General features: G+C 48.3%; 1 protein-coding gene across 2 annotated transcripts; it reads right to left on the reverse strand.

Moving 5' to 3' along the window:
* Nucleotides 1-2,119: 2,119 nt before the first annotated feature.
* RAB13 (RAB13, member RAS oncogene family) lies at nt 2,120-15,206 on the reverse strand. 2 transcript variants are annotated; one of them, XM_081841425.1, is made up of 9 exons: nt 15,048-15,206; nt 14,763-14,928; nt 10,890-10,950; nt 8,768-8,828; nt 7,919-7,996; nt 6,670-6,759; nt 5,756-5,821; nt 4,591-4,641; nt 2,120-3,205 (listed from the first exon to the last, which is right to left on the reverse strand). In XM_081841425.1, the coding sequence occupies exons 2-9, from the start codon at nt 14,884-14,886 to the stop codon at nt 3,134-3,136; spliced, it is 603 nt and encodes a 200-aa protein (XP_081697551.1). In that variant the 5' UTR covers nt 14,887-14,928; nt 15,048-15,206; the 3' UTR covers nt 2,120-3,133. The 2 variants fall into 2 exon arrangements, with proteins under 2 accessions (XP_081697551.1, XP_081697550.1); XM_081841424.1 differs by lacking the exon at nt 15,048-15,206 and having other exon boundaries at nt 14,763-15,041.
* Between the last annotated feature and the right edge of the window lie 7,326 nt (nt 15,207-22,532).

Below are 22,532 nucleotides of genomic sequence, written 5' to 3' on the forward strand. Positions count from 1 at the left end.
CTCGGGTTAAGAACTTTGCTTCAGGATGAGAACAGAAATCGCGTGGCAGCAGCAGGAGTCCCCATTAGCTAAAGTGGTGCTTCAGGTTAAGAACGGACCTCCAGAACGAATTAAGTACTTAACCCGAGGTACCACTGTATTATATTTGAGGGCAGGGCTGGAGCTGAGTGGTAGGTTATCTGCTTTGCATGCAGAAAGTCCCGGGTTCGATTCCCAATGGCATCTCCAGGTAGAGCTGGGAAGATCCCCTTCCTGAAACCCCGGAGAGCTGCTGCCGGTCAGTGTAGACAGTACTGAGCTAGGCGAACCAGTGGTCTGACTCAGTAATGCCACCATTTCTTTTGTGGAATGTATGTGGGGCATGCAAGAAATGTTGCAGTATGTGGCCTGCTCCTTTCCGGGTGCCAGCCAGCCAGCTGCAGCCTTCCCAAGGTACTCCATTCCCTCCTTCCTTGTTTTCGCCTGGTTCCTAAAGACATGCAATGACAGTGCCAGGCAGGCCTCTCCAGGGACAGCGTTTCGCTCACGGGAGCCACTGCAGAAAAGGGAAGATGGGAGCCGGACTCCAACCACATCTAGAAGGCCACAGGCTCCCCATCCCTGTCTTAAAGGTAAAGGGACCCCTGACCATTAGGTCCAGTCATGGCCGACTCTGGGGTTGCAGCGCTCATCTCGCTTTATTGGCCGAGGGAGCCAGCGTACAGCTTCCGGGTCATGTGGCCAGCATGACTAAGCCGCTTCTGGCGAACCAGAGCAGCGCACGGAAACGCCGTTTACCTTCCCGCCAGAGCGGTACCTATTTATCTACTTGCACTTTGACGTGCTTTTGAACTGCTAGGTTGGCAGGAGCAGGGACTGAGCAACGGGAGCTCACCCCGTTGCGGGGATTCGAACCGCCGACCTTCTGATCCGCAAGTCCTAGGCTCTGTGGTTTAACCCACAGCGCCACCCGCGTCCCTGTCTTACACCTGCGCAAATGCATTAATGCACCATCCCCGTTTGGCTGAGGACAGGTATGAGGAACCTGTGGACCTCCTGGTGTTGCCAAACCACAACTCACACCATCCCTCCATAGCTCAGTGGGTGAGAGCATGTCTATGGCCCCTTGATCACTGGCCATGTTTGCTGGAGCAGATGGGAGTTGGAGCCCAAGAACATCTGTCCTCAGGGACATGGAGAATTAAAAACATGGGAGATTTAAAAATGGGATACCTGTGGGAAAGGCCTCGGAAAAGTCACTGCAACAGGATAGAGAACGGGCATCATGCCCAAACCATACATTTAAAGTGCATTCAACACATGGCGTTCCCCCAAAGAATTCCAGGAGCTGTAGTTCGTTAAAAGGTGCTGGGAATTGTAGTTCTGTGGGGGTGAACTATAATTCCCACAATTTTTGTTATTTTTTTGTAGAAGTCATATGCATTCCATGTGCACTGCAAGAGCTTTGAATATATAGTGTGGCTACGACTAAAGATGCATTTTTTTTATTTCCTCCTTTCATAAAAAATTATACACTTGCTTGATTGTAAAATAAACCTCAAAGAGGTTCACAAAGATTACCGGTTTTTTAAAAAAGCTAAAAACAACTGCAGTACAGTGTTTGAAACAATCTTAAAAAAATTAAAACTGGCAATAAACTAAAAAGATTGAAACATGCAGCAGTGTTCTACATATCTGGGTACAATGCTCTAAATCGGCCTTTCTCAACCTGTGGGTCCCCAGATGTTGGACTACAACTCCCATCACCCCTAGCTAGTAAGGCCAGAGCTCAGGGATGATGGGAGTTGTAGTCCAACAACATCTGGGGACCCACAGGTTGAGAACCGCCGCGAGTCTAAAAAAAATGTTTTTAGCTGGCGCCCAAAACAGCACAGTGCCTGAAAAGAGGCAGGGAAATCCAAAATGTAAGTGCTGCAAGATTTGAAGTCTTCCAAGTGCTGATCATGCGGTACGTGGCACCTCTCAAGGGGCACGGCAAAGCTCCCGTCCCCCCACAAGAACACCCACTTTTTAATCTCTCGGGTTCTGTATGCCATGTGACAGAAGGCACTCCCCCCCCCCCTCCCCACCAGGCATGCTGACTTACAAAGCCTGCCACATTTAGTACAGAAGACGTTCAGAAATCACGGCAAACATTTTAATACTGTTCAAAGAGTTCCCGAACAAAATTAATAACTAAGAGGCACACGTGGAATGTTGTGTGGGTCTTTTCTGGAGGGGGAGTTTCTGGGGGCACATTTCCAGGCTGCTGCGTAATGTGGGGGGCCCTGTGGGGGCAGAGGGTAAGGCAACCCCTCTTCCTCACGGGATGTTGGGCTGGGGCGATAAGAGCCCTTCTTACGAGCAAGAAGTCGCATTACAGGGTGAACACATTATCCCGGAAATAGGCTGGTTATGGGGAAAGTGTCGGCATCCAGGGGTTGGACATAGATGACCCTTTGAGTCCCTTCTGTGGTTCATGGCAGCCCCAATGCATTCTGACTCCACTGCAGCCAAGCCCCCAGCCCCACCCCCAAAATGTAATTCCCTCTATTATCTTGGTAGTGGTTCCCCCAGAGGATTGCCAGGTTGGGAGCATCCCAGACCCTAATATTTCAGGGTCTAAACCTGAGACCTAGGGACGGGCCCTGGGGGTTCTTCCTCTGCACTTCCACCACTGAGCCCTGGAGACGGAGGTTAATTGGGAGCAATATGCAATTATCTGCAGCTGGCTCCTGCCAAGCTGAAACTTGGAAGCTGCACACGTAGTTTTCTGAATTAAGAAATAGCTATTATTTTTTTTAAAGGCACTATCGCCCATCTAAGGCCTTCTCTGCTGCCTGGAAGGGGCCCAGGCAACCCTGGAGAATTGGGGTCACCCCCGGAGGAGTTCTGGCAACCGTAGACCCACATCCCTCGGGCAAGATCCCTTCCAAATGGTCAATATTCCCTACGGCCAAGGAAGGTGGGGACACTAAAGGGGGAAGAGAGGGAGGTCTCGGCCTGCGAGCCCCACCTGCCGTCAGCCCCCACTCCCGGGGTCCTGCCCGGAAGGGTTTCTGAGCTTCGTGGAAGAAAGCGGAGGCGTTTGGAGCGTAAATGGCGAAAGGGCTACATCCTGCGACAAGGCAGAGGAGCGACGGGACAGTCGCTGCTACACCACCGAACATTTACTGCTGCTTTTCTGTGATGTTTTCAGCTCCAAAGGGCCCTTGACGTGCTGAGCCTGGAGGAGAGGAGAGACGGACAATAGGGTAAGAAGTACTATTACACAGAGCACATCGCTGAACTGTGGAACTCGCTGCCACTGGAAGTGGGGACAGCCACCAGCTTGGATGGCAATGGACAAATCCACAGGAGGAGGAGGAGGAGGAAAAAGCTATCAACAGCTGCTAGCCACAATGGCTGCACTCTGCCCTCCATGGTTTTTGGGAAGGAGGCGCGAGGCTCTGACAGGGTCATACTGTCCTGTTTGCTCCTTCTCAAAGCCTAGTTAGCATTTTCCCAGCTTTGGGAAGAAGGTAGGTAGGCTCTAGGACCCCCCCAGACCCTCCTTCCTCCTTCCCAAAGTCTGGTGCCTCTCTTAGCTAGCTTTGGGAAGATTGCACAATGTGGAGTGTCAAATTTTGGCATCTATTATATGGTTACCAGATTTTTTTCCAATGAATCCAGGGACACTTTTTTTTTGAAGCTGAGTAGCAACAGGGAGTCAGTAGTGGGGATGGTGAGGCAAAAGACCCTGGGCCCAAGCACACATGCATATCGTATAAAGGTGCAAAGCCCTTCTTTCGCACCCTGTGAAACATAAAATGAAAAGAGTTTTTAAAAAACTGGGCAATGGCACACCATCTGCCCGTGACTCCCAAGCTTTCCCTGATCTCCTTCCCCCTTCCCCCTTTGTTTTGACAGATGGGGGGAGGCTTGGGAGTCGTGGGCAGGCAGCCGCTGCCCAGGAGCGGTGCGAGGCGCAGGGTTTCTCTGCCAGGAAAGGTGCAAACCTTTCGCACCTTGTGAGACAAAAATGCGCAGAGTTTTTTAAAAACTGGGCTATGGCCGCCCGCCTGCAACTCCCGAACCTCCCCCGATCAGTCAAAACAAAGGGGGGAGGGCACTGGAGATCTGTACCACCAGACATCCCCCGGTTCCCCTTCGGCAGTGGCAGCAGCAGTCAGCAGCCTGGAGTCAGCCTGGTAGCACAGTTGGCTCTGGCTGGCTCCAGGAGCTGCTCGCTGCCGTGGCGTCCGCCATTTTTCCTCGCCAGAAGTTTCAGCAAGGAAAAATGACAGGTGCCATGGCAGCGAGCAGCTCCTGGAGCCAGCCAGAGCCAACTGTGCTACCAGGCTGGCTCCGGGCTGCTGAGGCTGCCACTGCCACGTTTCCCGGGGACAGATTTGCAAATCTGGGGACTGTCCCCAGGACATATGGTAACCCTAATCTATTACCCAAGTCTACCACTGGCTCTGATAGGCCCCAGCCACCCAGTGACTTCAGATTTCTCATCCACTCTTCCCCTCCTTCCTCAGGCTAGTTTCCAAACTCTGAACCATCACACCCCTGCTCAGGGAAGTCTCCCCCGCCCAAACCCCGGCCTCTTTCTCACAGACTCCTCACCGATTTTTTGCTTGATTTCAGAAGTATGTCCCGGGCCAATGTGCTGAAAGCCTGGAGGGGGGAAACTGAGATGAGTCTCCATTCGTTTATTATTTTATTATTTTAACATGCAAAAAAAAAAATTGGCCTTCACAACACCCCTGTGAGGTAGGCCTTCCTTTGCTCCCATTTAAAAAGCCTGTCACTCTTTGGGAGGAGGGCAGCCCTCCATTGACTATAACATCCTTCTGGACCGTCTAGAGGGGCTGGGAGCTGGGGGCACTGTTATACAGTGGTTCCGCTCCTTCCTCCTGGGCCGTGTTCAGAAAATGGTGTTGGGGGGGATGAGTGTTCAGACCCCTGGGCTCTCACTTGTGGGGTGCCTCAGGGTTGCATCCTCTCCCCCATGCTTTTCAACATCTACATGCAGCCGCTGGGAGAGATCTTCAGGGGGTTTGGGCTGGGTGTTCATCAGTATGCGGATGATACCCAGCTCTACCTCTCTTTTAAATCAGAACCAGTGAAGGCGGTGAAGGTCCTGTGTGAGTGTCTGGAGGCGGTTGGAGGATGGATGGCGGCTAACATATTGAGGTTGAATCCTGACAAGACAGAAGTACTGGTTTTGGGGGGTGGGGCAGGTCAGTATGGAGGACTCCCTGGTCCTGAATGGGGCAATTGTGCCCCTGAAAAACCAGGTGCCTTATGAATGTAGCACATATCGATGTTTGTGTTGTGTTTCTGGGAGTGTGGGGTGGCCCCCTAAGCAGCTCTCCAATTGTTGGTGGACTCCCATCAGCCAGCGCAGTCAATGGTCAAAGATTATGGGAGCTGTGATCTGCTAGAAACAGCTGTAGGGATCTAGGCTCCTTCCCTTGTGCCCTGGGTCCAATCACATCCCAACCAATCAGGGATCACGCACCAAATGCACTTACGGAGATAACAAAGCAGGGATGCAGAAAACGTGTTGTTAAGACTACAGCTCCCATCATCCCCAGCCAGCATGGCCCAATGGTCAGAAATGATGGAAGCTGGAGTCCAACCACACCTAGAGGACCTCAGGGTCCCCATTTCCTGCTACCGACTCAATAGACACCACACACACTTCTTTTATGCAGAAGCTGCAGTGATGTAGCCCTGAAACGCAGCAGCAAAATGCTGAAATAAATGAGAGTTTCCCGCCACTCACCTCCTCTACGTTCAAGCTGGATTTCGCACTCGTCTCAAAAAACCTGATCCCGTGCTCCTTGGATAGCTGTTGGGAAAGAAGTGGGATGTTTGGAATGGCGGGGAACCTGTCCTAACGCCAAGTCTTTGGCAACGCTTGCTGCACCCACCCCACAACCCATCTCAGTCTTCTCCTGACCCCATAGAAGAGGGGTGGGCAGGCATCAGACTTGCTTGGTTGACTGACAGCAAGGAAAGGGTACACACAAACCTTCCCCCGTCACACACAGTTTGTTACAAAACCTGAACAGCTGCTCAAGTGCAAGAGCGGGAAGGAATCAGAGGAACTCATGGAAAGATTATCTTGGGTGAATGAATGTGACTTTTAATATTCCCTCCTGGATGATCACATCATAACTTGGGCTTCCTGATACTTCTTTACATATGACCCTCTTAATGGTTACTTTGGTGATTGCTTCATCTTTGAAAAACCTACACCCACCCAGAGAGATAGATGGACACACACACACACACACACACACACACACACACACAGCAAGCAGCGTGATGACCTTACTTTTTTATGTATATAGGTGTGGGTGTGGAGATATACACCTATATACATTAAAAATTAAGGCTGTCATCACGCTGCAGTTTATGTGACCACCAAGAGGTGGCAGCACCAACGCAGGATGGCAGGCAGCCCAGGCAAACTGTTTAAGTGCTTCATATAGCAAATCACTCTGTGAAGAGCTCCCCAACCTCACCATTAAATCCAAGTGCAGGAAGGTTTAACTGAGGGGGTGAGTTGCTCCAGAAAACCACTCAGCTCAGCACTCAAACCTTCAAGTGCCCGTCCCAATGCGCCATTTCCTCCCCGCCACACCACGTCCTCTCTGCCCTGCCTGAATTTGTTGCTCTGGCTACATCAGATACCTTCTCTGCTCGGTCCCGGGGCACTTTGCGTTTGCCTTCCATGTCGCACTTGTTCCCCAGCAGGAGGCGCTCTACGCCGGCCGAAGCGTTCTGCAGAAGAAAGGGGGGGCAGAGAGATCCAGACATCAACCAGGCAGGTTTCAGGTTTTCCCACCCTGATCCTCCACCCGTACCATCAGAAAAACCTTGCGGGATCAGACCAGTGGCCCATCTAGTCCAGAATCCTGTTCTCCCAGTGGTCAACGGGGATGCCCCATTGGGAAGTCCACCAGCAGGATCCGGGCGCAAGACCTGCTCTCTGTTAGGATTATGATGTTCCGTTCCACCTTAAAACAGATGTGTGGATTGTTGTATGTCACATGTCTGTTTACTTCCAGCACAGCCTGCTGGGAACTTCCGTTGTGTATAGCTTTCACTTATGCTTTTGCTTGGACACGAAGAGGAGCAGACATGTTTTTCCTTTGTCCTGATGCTTAATAAAATGCTTCTAAATATGCTTACATAGGGACGCGGGTGGCGCTGTGGGTTCAACTACAGAGCCTAGGGCTTGCTGATCAGAAGGTTGGCGGTTCGAATCCCGTTCTTTGGTCCCAGCTCCTGCCAACCTAGCAGTTCGAAAGCACGTCAAAGTGCAAGTGGATAAATCGGTACCGCTCCGGCGGGAAAGTAAACAGCATTTCCATGCACTGCTCGGTTCACCAGAAGCAGCCTAGTCAAGCTTTACGCCGGCTCCCTCGGCCAATAAAGTGAGATGAGCACCGCAGCCCCAGCGTCGGTCACGACTGGACCAAATGGTCAGGGGTCCCTTTACCTTTAAGTAATACATATAAATCTTTAAAGAGGAAGCCCCTCCCTTTACCTTTACCTATGCCTTTACCTATGCCTCTGTCCACCCTTCCATTGCTGTTCTGAGAACCGGAGTTTGCCCGGCTGCCGGCTAGTGGGCTGGAGCCAGCTGGGGGCTTGCCAATTGCCCCCGTCTCCCAGGACACATCCCAACACTCTCCCCCTCCTTGCAATTCCCAGCAACCTCACTGCCTGCAGCCATGGAGGGAGAACAGTCATCGTGCCCACAGTGCCATTGCCCTCCTGCCTCCCCCCCCCCGTCTACCGCAAGGCGATGTCGGATCCGTACCGGGGAAGAAGGGCAGTGGGCAAGAGGGCGGACGAGAAAACAGGGTGGGCACATGCCAGCCACAGACCCTCTCCATCCCACACCCACCACACTCTTTTCCTCATGCTCACTCACTTCCTTAATGCTCTTCATCCAATTTTGGATGTTCTCAAAGGATTTCTCATCCGTGATGTCGTACACAAGGATAATCCCCTGGGAAGGAACCGGGTGTTAATACTGGCTTGCATTTTAACAGAACGAACGGCAACGCAGCAAGCAAACACATTTAAAAATCTACCCATCTAACATCAAGGTCAAGTTGCAGAAACCTGCTAGCATTTGATTGACGTTGGAGTGAGACTGAGTTGAGAAATAAGACTAAGAGTACATATTAATATAGGAATGTATTAGATAATATGTAAATAAATATACAATAATAAGAGTACATTCATTTGTAAAAAAGGAATATACAATGGGAAAGACAGAAAGTCTAGTGTGTTGGTATGTATATGGTTTTTTTTTGGGGGGGGTCGTTTTTGTTTTTTCTCTTTGTTCTTTTTAGTTTGTTTCATTTTCTTTCTAGCTATATAAAATTTGTATATAATTTTTGAATACATATTGGAAATTATAGTAAGTCCTGTAATGTAAAATGACAACGTTTACCGATGTAATATACGAATGTTAACAAATAAATAAAAGGCAAATTCAAAAAAAATAAAGAAACCTGCTGTTTGTATATTTATCCCAGAATTCCAATTAACACACACACACACACACACACACACACACACACACACACACATATTTACTGGCCGTAAGCTTCTCCCCAATGGCAAAATCCTTCCTTGTTGCATCTTGGCCCTTTTGACCATATGTTAGCCCCCCCCCCCCCGGCTACAAAGATCCCACTTCTGACACCAGTCGCATAATGACATTCCAACCTGGCCAAGAAGCTAGGGGATGCTGGGTATTGGAATTCCATACCATGGCTCCCCGGTAATACGCTGTGGTGATGGTCTTGAACCGTTCCTGGCCGGCCGTGTCCCTACAAGAGAAAGAAGTCCAAAATCGCAAGAGGCGGGGACCGTTATCTGAAACCTCCTCCCATCGGCACCCGTTCCGAAGGTCTTGTTCGCACAAAGGAAGAGCCTTGCTGCTGAATCAAACCCAAAGGCTCCTCGAGTCCAGCATTGTCCATCGCAGCAACGTATCTGATGCCTCTGGGAAGCACAGGAGCAGATCTTCCCTACTGTTTATCCCCTCCCCCCCAGAGCAATTCATATTCAGAGGTAGACTGCCTCTGAACCAGGAGGTTCCATTTAACTCGTCTAGCTGATAGCCTTTTAAAGACTTCTCCTCCTCCACGAATTTGTCTTGATCCCTTTTCAAATTAAGTAATACATGTGGGATGCGGGTGGCGCTGTGGGTTAAACCACAGAGCCTAGGACTTGTCGATCAGAAGGTCGGTGGTTCGAATCCCTGTGACGGGGTGAGCTCCCGTTGCTCGGTCCCTGCTCCTGCCAACCTAGCAGTTCGAAAGCACGTCAAAGTGCAAGTAGATAAAGAGGTACCACTCCGGCGGGAAGGTAAACGGCGTTTCCGTGTGCTGCTCTGGTTCGCCAGAAGCGGCTTAGTCATGCTGGCCACATGACCCGGAAGCTGTACGCCGGCTCCCTCGGCCAGTAAAGCGAGATGAGCGCCGCAACCCCAGAGTCGGTCACGACTGGACCAAATGGTCAGGGGTCCCTTTACCTTTAAGTAATACATATAAATCTTTATCTAAAGAGGAAGCCCCCTAACATTAGCAAACTCTGCCACAGATTTTGAAGGCATTGCGATGCTCGGACCCCTTTCACCAGTAAATCCTCCATTCTCGGGTCCCCAAGATGTGGTTGGACTACAATTCCCATCATCCCTCATCAGCAGGCTAAGCTGGTTGAGGATGATGGGAATCATAGTTCAATCACATCTGGAGGGACGCTGGTTTTAAACTGTTGCTCCCCTCCGATCTTGGACACAGGCTGGATTTTGAGCTGTGTTTCCAGTTAAACTGGGAGCATCTGAGCTTGAGCGAAGCATCACTCCCAAAGGGGATGACGAGCCAGCTATCAAACCCACATCACAGGCACCACAATATAATATGAAATAAATTAATTACACATTGGGGGTAGCAAGGGGATCTCCTGACTTTTGTTCAGCCTGAATCTGCAGGTGATCAATTTCATTTGGATGAAATGTACATTTTGAGAGAAATATTTTTTAAAAATACAGTGGTACCTTGGTTTATGAACTTAATCCGTTCCGGAAGTCCGTTCTTAAACCAAAGCATTCTTAAACCAAGGCGTGCTTTCCCATAGCAGCGGGGGAACCCAATTTACAAATGGAACTCACTCAACTGGAAGCGAAACATGTTCTGCTTCCAAGGCAAAGTTCACAAACCAAAACACCTACTTCCAGGTTTGCAGTGTTCTTAATCCAAGTTGTTCATAAACTAAGCTGTTCCTAAACCAAGGTACCACTGTACTTTCTACTTTTCCAACACCACACATTGCATTATAAAGCTCTATCCCAGGGGTCAGCAAACTTTTTCAGCAGGGGGCCGGTCCACTGTCCTTCAGACCTTGTGGGGGGCCAGACTATATTGAGGGGGATGCACGAATTCCTATGCCCCACAAATAACCCAGAGATGCATTTTAAATAAAAGGACATGTTCTACTCATGTAAAAACATGCTGATTCCCAGACTGCCTGCGGGCCAGATTTAGAAGGCGATTGGGCCGGATCCTGCCCCCGGGCCTTAGTTTGCCTACCCATGCTCTATCCTGTCCCCATTTTAGCCCTTTTCTTCTTCCTTTCTCAACCCAGAGGGTGCTTTTCCAGACCTCCTTTCTTCAAATGCCTGTGTCTGAAACTCGACTTTCCCCCCGAAGCCCAAACTCCCTAGTCCTTTATCTCCCGACTAAAGATAAACCAAAAGCACAGAGTTCCCTGCCTCTGCTCATTTGGAGACTCCTGCCTGTCTCCTGCTCTGCTGTCAAAATGTAGATTTGCAAGCGCCTTGGGGGTAGAGACTCATGAAAGGTTTGCGCTGAACCATAAGCACGTACCAAACCTGCAGCTTGATCCTCTTCCCTTCAATGTCCACTGTCCGGATTTTGAAGTCGATCCCTAGATAGGGGGAAGATGGAGTCAAGCTACTCACACACACATATATAGGCTCACAGAATCATAGTTGGAAGAGACCCCGAGGGTCACCTAGTCCAACCCCCTGCAATGCCGGAATCTCAGCTAAAGCATCCATGACAGGTGTCCATCCATCTCTTAGGAACACAGGACACAGCCCAGCCCTACCTGGAGAGACCTCTCCCTGAAACCTTGCAGAGCTGCTGCCAGTCAGTGTGGACAATACTGTACAGTGGTGCCCCGCAAGACGAACGCCTTGCAAGACGGAAAACCCGCTAGACGAAAGGGTTTTCCGCTTTGGAGGCGCTTCGCAAAATGAATTTCCCTATGGGCTTGCTTCGCAAGACGAAAATGTCTTGCGAGTTCCTGCGGGTTCCCCCCCCCCCCTTTTCCTAAGCCCTAAGCCGCTTATCAGCTGATCCGCTAAAAGCCGCTAAACCGCTAATAGCGCTAATCCGCTAAGCTGTCAATGGGCTTGCTTCGCAAGACGAAAAAACCGCTATACGAAGAGCCTCACGGAACGGATTAATTTCGTCTTGCGAGGCACCACTGTACTAGATAATATAAACACTGACAACTGGGAAACACTGGCCTGCAAGCGCTCCAGTTGGAGAACAGCCTTTACCAAAGGTGTCATGGGCTTTTAAGACACTCGAACTCAGAATGAAAGGGAGAAACGTGCTAAGAGGAAGGCACACTTGGCAAATCCACCCCATGATCAACTCCCGCCCGGGAACCAATGTCCCCACCGTGGAAGGAGGTGTGGATCCAGAATTGGCCTCCACCAGGCATAGACAAACTCGGCCCTCCAGATGTTTTGAGACTACAATTTCCATCACCCATGACCATTGGTCCTGTTAGCTAGGGATGATGGGAGTTGTAGTCCCAAAACATCTGGCGGGCCGAGTTTGCCTATGCCTGGCCTCCACAGTCCCTTACAGACTCATTGTTAAAACCGTGTTTACGGAAGACAATCTTACTTGGCTACGAGGGATCGCAGAAGAAGAAGAAGAAGAAGAAGAAGAAGAAGAAGAAGAAGAAGAAGAAGAAGAAGGAGAAGAAGAAGAAGAAGAAGAAGACGACGACTACTAAAGGCTACTTCCCAAGTTCCAGTTTATTCAGTTCCATGAGGACTGGAATCTTAAAACTACTGTATTTTTCGCTCTATAACATGCACCCGACCATAACACGCATGTAGTTTTTAGAGGAGGAAAATCCGTAGGCATGCCACCCATAGGCATTCCCTCCATAACACGCACAGACATTTCCCCTTACTTTTTAGGAGCAAAAAAGTGAGTGTTATGGTGCAAAAAATACAGTATTTTTAAGAGAAGCCCATACTCGGCAATCGAGCGCCCTGTCGCATGGATTCTGCCAAAGATCTGCACACCCAAGGAACACCCATCTCATAATAAGCACCCCAAGAACTGGAGTTCCCACCTCAAGCAGCTACGATCCCCAGCACCCTCCACAAACTACAGTTCCCAAGATACTTTGAAGGAAGTCATGTGCTTTCAAGTGGTGGGTGGGTGGTGGAAGGACCCTGGATGAGAAGCAGGGAGGTGAAGATCTCCCAGGGTGGGAGACAGGCAGAGGAAAGAGAAGCTCCCGGGTGACGGCTGGGAAGGCCTGCCATTTTCTGTGGTGGCCAAGATTATGCCTGATGTTTGGACAGAGAGAGAGGTTTCGTATCTGCGCCCTTGGGTGGGCTGTGGTTTTAGATACAATGCTGCTCATTTTCTCCCTCTGTATGTTTTATGCTGTTGTTGTTATGCAGAATAATAATAATAATAATAATAATAATAATAATAATAATAATAATAAATTTATTTTAAAAACCCCATCTGACTGGGTTGCCCCAGCCACTCTGAGTGGCTTTCAGCATATATAAAAACATAGTGAAACATTAAACCTTAAAAAGCTTCCCTAAACACGGCTGCCTTCAGATGTCTTCTAAAAGTCAGGTAGTTGTTTATTTCCTTGACATCTGGTGGGAGGGTGTTCCACAGGGCGGGTGCCGCCACTGAGAAGGCTCTCCGCCTGGTTCCCTGTAACTTGGCTTCTCGCAGTGAGGGAACCGCCAGAAGGCCCTTGGCGCTGGACCTCAGTGTCCAGGCTGAATGTCGGGGGAGGAGACGCTCCAGGTATACTTGCACTTCTAATACGTACTTTATTCTGTGTTTCTTCTACAAGACTAGTTCAAACTGTTACTATTAGTACATGAGGCCCTTAACCACTTTATCTTCTTAGTTTATCAGCAAGATCACCTTGCCCCATGCATGCCCCATTAACCGATTCAATCAATGGAACTGACACTGTTACAGGTACCTTTAATAATACCTCTTCTGCATTTGTCAGAATTCAAAATCTTTTAGCATGGAAGCACATGCACTTTGGAACTCCCTGCCCATTGGTATCAAGCCTTCGCCACACGCTTTTCAGCACCTGCCAAAAACTTCTTTGTTTAGGCAAGCCCATCCAAACACATCAAACCATTTTTAAAATCTAGTTTTAAGCTTTCAATTATTTCTTGGAATGTTTGAAAACAGTTGCTCTTAACTTTTTCACCGATGATTTTGTAGTTTTGTTCTGTAAACCGGCTTTGAGTTTCGTTTGGGTCTGTATCATCAGATGACGTACAAATTTTATGGAATAAATAAAATATAACTGTGTTTATATTGCTGTTTTGATTTTTAACCTGCCTCGATATGATGTTTAATTCTTTCTGTAAACCTCTTGGCATTTTGTTTAGGGATTTTTTATAATTAGATGGCGTATAAATTTTATGGAATAAATAAAATATAATTGTGTTTGATTTTTAACCTGTCTCAATACAATGTTATGCATTCTGCGTTGCAAACCGACCAGCTGTCTTTTGACGAAGGGCGGCCTATAAATTTCATAAATAATAACAAATGTGCATTGAATGCACTTTAAATACACAGTGCAACTCTGCCGCTAGCGGGGGGGGGGGCGGGGCGGGGTCCCATTCCTCCTGGCAGTGTAATGCAGGGGTCAGCAAACTTTTTCAGCAGGGGGCCGGTCCACTGTCCCTCAGACCTTGTGGGGGGCTAGACTATATTTTGAAAAAAGAACGAATTCCTATGCCCTACAAATCACTCTGAGATGCATTTTAAATAAAATGACACATTCTTCTCATGTAAAAACACCAGGCAGGCCCCACAAATTACCCTAAGATGCATTTTAAATAAAAGGGCATATTCTACTCATGTAAAAACACACTGATTCCTGGACCGTCCAGGGGCCGGATTGAGAAGGCGATTGGGCCGGATCCGGCCCCCGGGCCTTAGTTTGCCTGCCCATGGGTCAGGGTGTCAAACTCTGATCTGGGAGAGACCAGGGTTCCACTCTAACGTTACCAGATGCCCCCATTTCCCGGGGACAGCCCCCGGATTTACAAATCAGTCCCCATCTATTTAGTAGGAAATTGAAAAGTGTCCCTGGATTCATTGAAAAAAAAACACCTGGTAACCTTATTCCAATCCCCACTCAGCCCAAATCTCACTTGGCCTCTCCGCCTAACCTACCTCTCAGGGTTGTTGTGGGGTTTAAATGTGGAGAGAATCGTGCCCTTGCGTCAAAAGGTGGGATATCGATGTGTTTGATGGATAAACAAACAAATGTCTTGGGGGATTCGGACTGGGAGAAGGAGGATGCGAAGCCTTGAAGATTGAGGTGCAAGGGGGTGACAGAACCCCTCCCTTTCCCCAGATCTCCCCACAACCGCCCACCCCATTCCCCTGGAACCCCCCTCACCGCCCCCCAACCCCTCTCACCGATGGTACTGATATAGGTCCCGCTGAAGTTGTCTTCTGCAAAGCGGATGATCAGACACGTCTTCCCCACTCCACTGTCTCCGATCAGGAGCAGCTTGAAGAGGTGATCGTAAGATTTGGCCATGGCCCCCGGAGAGTTGCAAACTTGGGTTTTTTCCCCTCTTTCCTGGGAAGAAAGAAAAGAAAGAAATAGAAGAGAAAGAAAGAAAATCAGAAAAGTTTAAAGGGGGGGAAGGGATGAGAAGTTGCGAGGTGGAACCCAAACTCCTCCTCTCGCCCAGTAACCTTTTTTTTCCTCCTCTTCCTCCTTCTTCCCAGCCAGCGGGAGGCTCAGACCACTCCCCCATTCCTCCTCGCTGGAAGGCCAGGGAGAAAAGCCGCTTGCCCCCCCCCTCCCGCGGGCAGGGAGGGGTTAAGCCAGCAGGGCTGAAAAGTCTGAGCTGACTCAGCCCCGGGAGGAGCGGATTTCTTCAATGGGCTCTTCTTCCCCCGCCCCCGCGCGCCCCGGGCAGCATGAATGAACTTGGCGCTGCTGCTCATTCATGCCCCCAAAGGGAGACCTGACGCCTGGGGGAGTGCGGTGCAGTGGTTAGAGTTCCGGGACCGGGGAGAGGGCAGGGTTTGTAATGTCCTGCTCAGGCCGCCATGAAGCTTGTGTCCTTGAGCCAGTTGCCCGTCTCTCCTACCTTACAGGGTTGTTGTAAGGGGGATGGGAGAGAGCCAGGCATCCCACCTTTTTTCAACACTAAAAAGTGGGATAGAAACGCGATACAGAACTAAGTAAGAGCCATTCGCAAGGCGCTTGACCTCTGAGAGTGTTCTTGAGCATGTGCAAAGTACCAAAGGGCCTTCTCGGTAGTGGCACCCGCACCAGATGTCAAAGGGCCTTCTCGGTAGTGGCACCCGCACCAGATGTCAGAGAACAACAACTACCAGACTTTTAGAAGACATCTGAAGGCCGCCCTGTTAGGGAAGTTTTTAATGTTTAATAGGTTATTGTATTTTAGTGTTCTGCTGGAAGCCGCCCAGAGTGGCTGGGGAAACCCAGCCAGATGGGCGGGGTATAAATAACAAATTATTATTATTATTATTATTATTATACAGTGGTACCTCGTGTTAAGTATTTAATTCGTTCTTAACCTGAAACTGTTCTTAACCTGAAGCACCACTTTAGCTAATGGGGCCTCCTGCTGCCGCCGCGCCGCTGGAGCACGATTTCTGTTCTCATCCTGAAGCAAAGTTCTTAACCCGAGGAACTATTTCTGGGTTAGCAGAGTCCTTGAATTGCTGTATAGCGACCTTCACACCTCATGCACATGCGCCCGTGTTAAGCTGGCATATGGCCCATACTTTAAAGTACCGTACATGCTTACACTCCAAGGGATCCTAGGAACTGCAGTTTGCTTCTCACAGAACTACAGTTCCCAGCACCCTTAACAAACTACAGTTCCCAAAGAGGTTCACAACATTAACCTACTATATTAAAAAACAACCAAAAGTTTCCATCTTTTATTATCTGTAATGGACAGAGAGTTGCTGGAGAAACAGGCAGAGGTTCAACACGTGAAACGCTCCCCTCCATTTCTTCTTTACGCCAGGAAAAGCCTCCATTTCGTTTCTTGTTTTCTAGCGGAGGAAAGGCGCAGGATTTTGGTCTGCTAAGCACACCAGGAAAAGAGGGTGTGATCCTGCATCTCGATTTGAGGAAACAATGGCCTGTCTGTATCCATTACTCCCATCCACTGACTTCAATCGCACCATGTAGAGTTAACAGCAGGGGATTCCGGCAAACGGTCAATTGGCTTAGATATTTTTAGACTGTATAAAAACTCCTGGGGTTGATCAGGGAGTTGCAGAAGAAATCAGAATAATAAAGAATAAATAAACTTTTAGTTGCCATATTTTAAAAAAAGTGAAAATCCAGACACAAAAGCCGTCGAACAATTTTTGAAGGGAAATCACCAAAAACGACACTGCCGGCACTGACTGCAGTATTCTGGCTACATCCAGTAAATATCGGACGGACTTCAACTGGTAGGTTGGGAGCCCTCAGTGGGTGAGAGCCTGATCCAAGGAGAGTGGAAATAGAAGCACTACCACCGTGAAAATACATGGTTAAAAGTTAATAAATGGCTCACCAAATGCATATTTGGATCCTGGCTTGTAAGACATGCTTGGATCACAGAATGAGAGAACGTGGAATGTCAGAAGCAGGAATTGATTATACATATGGTGAAGGTCTGTAGGATCGATTTAGTGTTTTATTTTGTTGCACTGCAAGGCATAGCACTGAGGAGAAAGAGAAGAAGAGGAGGAGGAGGAGGAGGAAGAGGAGGAGGAAGAAGAATGAATGTATACCCCACCCATCTGGCTGGGTTTCCCCAGCCACTCTGGGCAGCTCCCATCATCATCATCATCATCATCATCATGTGATAAAACATCAAACATTAAAAAGTTCCCTAAACAGGGCTGCCTTCAGATGTCTTCTAAAAGTCAAATGGTTGTTTATTTCCTTGACATCTGGTGGGCACCACTACCAAGAAGGCCCTCTGCCTGGTTCCCTGTAGCCTCACTTCTCGCAGGAAGGCAACCACCAGAAGGCCCTGGGACCTGGACCTCAGGTCCAGGCTGGACGATAGGGGTGGAGATGCTCCTTCAGGTATACTGGGCCGAGACTGTTTAGGGCTTTCAAGGTCACCACCTACACTGTTAGATGTGATTTTTGTGTTTTCCTTTTTAATTTTTTTTATTAAGACTGTAAAGTCCTTGAGGGCAGGGATCTATTTTTTACCCGTATGATTCTTTAGGGTGCCATTAACAATGCTGATTCTGCTGTATCACAATACCATTCTAGATGCCAGCTGAAAAAATTATTGTTTCAGCAACCCTTTCCAGAAACACATCATTTAGTTATTTGTTTTAAATGTGTTTAATTATTATTTTTTAGTGATGCTTTTAATTTTCATTTTTAATTGGTCTGTGTATTTCATGTTTTATATAGAATTTAATCTGTTTACTGCTCATGATTATTGTAAAGAAATATTATACATTTCCTAAATAAAAAGAACCCTATAATGTACTGATAGCGGTTCAGTTCTCCGAGAAACTGCACCAGTGATGCAGAATTCATCTGTAGAAATGGTTTCACTGATTTTTATAGTCTGTGGGAATGGTTTTACAGTTATTGCTTTTGGAAATTGTAGTCTCTTTTTTTTATTTTATCATATTTTACATTGTCATGCACAACTTGGATGGCTTCAGGCTTTGAAGCGGTTTATAAATGTGTAAAATAAAGAAGAAATAAATATGAAGAGAGGAATTCCAAGGTTTGCAATAGTGTGTGTGTTTGGGGTTGGGTGAAATCCATTAGGATGGCTGTTTAGAAAACAACAACAACAACAACAGATAGACACTTTGTTGTTGTTTAGTCGTTTCGTCGTGTCCGACTCTTCGTGACCCCCTGGACCAGAGCACACCAGGCACTCCTGTCTTCCACAGCCTCCCCCAGTTTGGTCAAACTCATGTTGGTAGCTTCAAGAACACTGTCCAACCATCTCGTCCTCTGTCGTCCCCTTCTCCTTGTGCCCTCCATCTTTCCCAACATCAGGGTCTTTTCCAGGGAGTCTTCTCTTCTCATGAGGTGGCCAAAGTATTGGACCCTCACCTTCAGGATCTGCCCTTCCAGTGAGCACTCAGGGCTGATTTCCCTCAGAATGGATAGGTTTGATCTTCTTGCAGCCCATGGGACTCTCCTCCAGCACCACTATTATAGCACAATGAGGACTGAATAGGCCAACGATGCAGAAAATTCTGATTGTTCAGGTGAGGGAATGGCAATCTGGGATGGGATGCAGTCAGACTGGAATGGAATATCCTGGAAAACAGCATGGATGGATGGCAGCCAGAGCAGCAGCTTTCCATGCTGCAATATTTTGTTGCAGATTCTGCTTTCTTGATGGTGATGATGATGATTACTAGTCAGATGAGATACATGCAGGGTGGAAGGGGATAGATCTAGGCTAGAGGAAGAGTCCTAGCTCAATGGGTAGAGCTTAATCTGCCTTGCAAGGAGGTCTCAGATTCAATCCTCAATGGCATCTTCAGGTAGGGCTGGGAGAGAGACCTCTGCGCAGACCCCTGGACTGCTGCTGCTAGTCAGTGCGAGCAGTGCTGAGCCAAGATGGACCAAGGATTCCAGCCCAATATATGGCAGCTTCTTATGTTCCTGGGGTGGAAGTACCTATTATAACTAAACAGAACCCTCAGTATTGTCTACACCGACCGGCAGCAGTTTTCCAAGGCTTTTCAGGGAGGACTCTTTCCCAGCCCAACTGGAAATGCTGGAAGGAACTGAACCTGCGGCTTTCTTGCATGCAAATCAAATGCTCTCCCACAAGGTGGGAGCCTCTACCGCTTTGTGGTCTGCACTGTTAATAAGCAATGTTTGCCTCTTGCAATGGATTGGAGTTCTCAGCTGATTTAAAAGCAAGACCTATAGGCAGTGGCAATTATTAGCTTCCTCTGGATTAAAAAATAAAATAAAAATAATGTTGGAATACTATGCAGTGGTACCTCGGGTTACATACGCTTCAGGTTACATATGCTTCAGGTTACAGACTCCGCTAACCCAGAAATAGTGCCTCAGGTTAAGAACTTTGCTTCAGGATGAGAACAGAAATCGTGCTCCGGTGGCAAGGCAGCAGCAGGAGGCCCCATTAGCTAAAATGGTGCTTCAGGTTAAGAACAGTTTCAGGTTAAGAACAGAACTTCAGAACGAGTTAAGTACTTAACCCGAGGTACCACTGTACTCACTTCTGGAGCAAATCCAGTTGTGCTCACGGGATTTAATTTTGAGTAAGTATCTATGGGATTGCTTGATCCATCATTCCTCATTCTCATCTTGGATAATGAGCCACGGCAGAAATATAGCCAATGAATAAAACGGAAATAAAAAAGTAAATCTTGCACCCAAAAACCACTTGGCAGCAGGCGAAGGCCACAGCTTTCACTGGTGGTTCCAAGGCTTGCAATTTGCGGTGGGACACAGATTTAAGGCAGGAGCCCATTTTGTAATGGGCTATGTAACATCAGAGAGAGTTATGGTGCTGGCATCATCATCATCACCCTTGCCATGACATCATCTGCCTCCATAGCCCAGAGTGCCTATGGAAGAGCTGGTTCACACCAGGATGATGTCATACCAGGATGATGTCACTCCATTCCCCACGTGGGGTTTTTCATTCATTCATTCATTTATCAAGTTATTTTGATCCCTGCCTTTTAGGGATCACAAGGCAGTTTACAAAACAGGAACCAGGCTTAAAACATGACAATATATTTTTTATTTTTTTTAAAAAAAACCCTAATGGAGTCCTATCAAAATTAGACAAGTTGACAATAAGTTCAATGAAATGCTTGGTGGTGGTGGTTTGAAAACCACAAGAAACAGGAGGGCAGTTCCAGAGAGGATGGGCCATCACTAAAAAAAATATTCTGTCCCTGGTACTCACCAGCTTTTGAGGTGGATATGGGAACCCAGGCATGTTCCTAGATGTGCAAGTGGTCCTTCAAATAGCTGGGACCCAAACCATTTTGGTTTGACTTGTGAATACCCACATTTGAATGGGAGCCCAGAAATCAGGAGATAACTTGAGTCAGTGAAGCAAGAGGCGAAATATGTAGGTCGGGTTTTGGCAGCAGTCTCCAAGGGGAGCCCCCTGTAGAAAGCATTACAGTAGTGCAACCCAGACATGACCAACATGTGTGCAATTTGAGGAGAGGCCTCTTTTTTCTAGACAAGGCTGGAGCTGGTGAAGCAGCCTAAGGTGACTGATGCCCTTTGTGGCCACCTCAACATCTCCATGTATAGAGGTGGGTTCAGGAAAACCAACAGCGATGTCTGAATGCTTCATCGGAGTGAAACTTCAGCCCAAAGCAGCATAATTTACTGTTTTATTACAAATACTACAGCTGCTACTGCTGCTACTACTAGTCAAATCTTACTTCAAGGAACTCAGAGCAGTCTCTGTGGCTCTCTTCCCATTTTATACTTCTAACAACCCTGTAAGGTAGATCAGGCTGACAAGGGCCTAATAGTAATATTTTTATTATTTATACCCAGCCCATCTGGCTACTTTGGGCAGCTCCCAACAGAGGACTAAAAACAGAATAAAGCTTCAAACATTAAAAACTTCCCTAAACGGGGCTGCCTTCAGATGTCTTCTAAACGTCAGATAGTTGTTTATCTCCTTGACATCTGATGTGAGGGTGTTCCACAGGGCGGGCGCCACCACCAAGAAGGCCCTCTGCTTGGTTCCCTGTAACTTCACTTCTCGCAGGGAGGGAACTGCCAAAAGGCCCTCGGAGCTGGATCTCAGTGTCAAGGCAGAATGATGGGGGTGGAGACGCTCCTTCAGGTATCCTGGGGACTTGAACCCTGGGTTCCCTTGTCCTAGTCCAAGAGCCAGTGGTGGGGCTGCCATGTCAGACTAGGATCTGGGAGACCCGGGTTCAAATGCTGACTCAGCTGCGTGACCTTGGGCCAGTCACTGCCCCTTAGCCAAACCGACCTCACAGAGTTGTTGTGGGGAGGAGATGAGGAGAGAACCATGCATGTCACCTTGAGCTCCTTAAAGAAAAACAAATAACAAATAAACTCCTTAACCACCCCACAGATGGGGCTGGCAGGATGCGATGTCTAATGTGGAGAGCCACTCTGGTGTATTTGAAGGTGCGGGGTGAGTTTAGACCTGGGTTCAAATCCCCACCCAGCCATGAAGCTCACTGGGTGAATTTGAGCCAGCCTAGTTTACCTCATAGGGACGCGGGTGGCGCTTTGGGTTAAACCACAGAGCCTAGGACTTGCCGATCAGAAGGTTGGCGGTTCGAATCCCCGTGACGGGGTGAGCTCCTGTTGCTTGGTCCCTGCTCCTGCCAACCTAGCAGTTTGAAAGCACGTCCAAGTGCAAGTAGATAAATAGGTACCACTCCGGCGGGAAGGAAAACGGCGTTTCCGTGCGCTGCTCTGGTTCGCCAGAAGCGGCTTAGTCATGCTGGCCACATGACCCGGAAGCTGTACGCTGGCTCCCTCGGCCAATAAAGCGAGATGAGCGCCGCAACCCCAGAGTCGGCCACGACTGGACCTAATGGTCAGGGGTCCCTTTACCTTTTTTAGCTTACCTCACAGGGTTGTTGTGAAGCTAAAACGAGGCATGTCTACACTACCCTGTGCAACTTGGGAGGAAAAGCGAGGCATGATTAAATGCAATTGTGAATGGTTTTAAGCTGTAAATTGTAAGTTGCTTAAAACTGATTCAAAGTTGTTTTTCAAATATTTTCAATGTGTGTTTTTGATGGGAGAAGGAAGGGTTAACTAGAATATTATATTATATTTTCATGTTGTGACCTGCTCTGAGGCCTGAAGGTGAACGGCAGGTCCTTATTATTATTATTAATAATAATAATACTAATAATATGCCGGGAATAGAGAAAAATACCTTTATATCCCTCTATTACTTGGCTCATTTATCTTGTTTTCATGAAACCCTCTCAAAATGGCAGCCTGGCAACACGGCTGCCCTTCTCAAGAAGGCCGCCTCGCCAGTCCCTCTCTTCGTCTCACTCCGACCTTCCCATCATGGCGGCCCTCCCTCCCGCAATCCGCTTCCAACCAGGGCCACTTCCGTTCCCGCCCCATCCCCATCCCCTTTCCAAAATGGCGGCTGAGAGGAGCACCCCCGCCCCTCCTCCAGAGCGTGGCGTCGTCGAAGG

Source organism: Podarcis erhardii (assembly GCF_964252035.2).
Source record: "Podarcis erhardii genome assembly, chromosome: 15".
Classification (NCBI taxonomy): Eukaryota; Metazoa; Chordata; class Lepidosauria; order Squamata; family Lacertidae; genus Podarcis; species Podarcis erhardii.

What these genes read in the sequence shown, in the direction of transcription:
- RAB13 (XM_081841425.1), bottom strand. Translation starts at nt 14,886, where the DNA reads ATGGCCAAATCTTACGATCACCTCTTCAAGCTGCTCCTGATCGGAGAC. An exon ending in CCCGGGACCGAGCAGAGAAG is followed by an intron (nt 5,822 to 6,669) that starts GTATCTGATGTA and finishes CTTTCCCAACAG; the next exon opens with CTATCCAAGGAGCACGGGAT. An exon ending in CCAGCTTGAACGTAGAGGAG is followed by an intron (nt 4,642 to 5,755) that starts GTGAGTGGCGGG and finishes TCCCCCCTCCAG; the next exon opens with GCTTTCAGCACATTGGCCCG.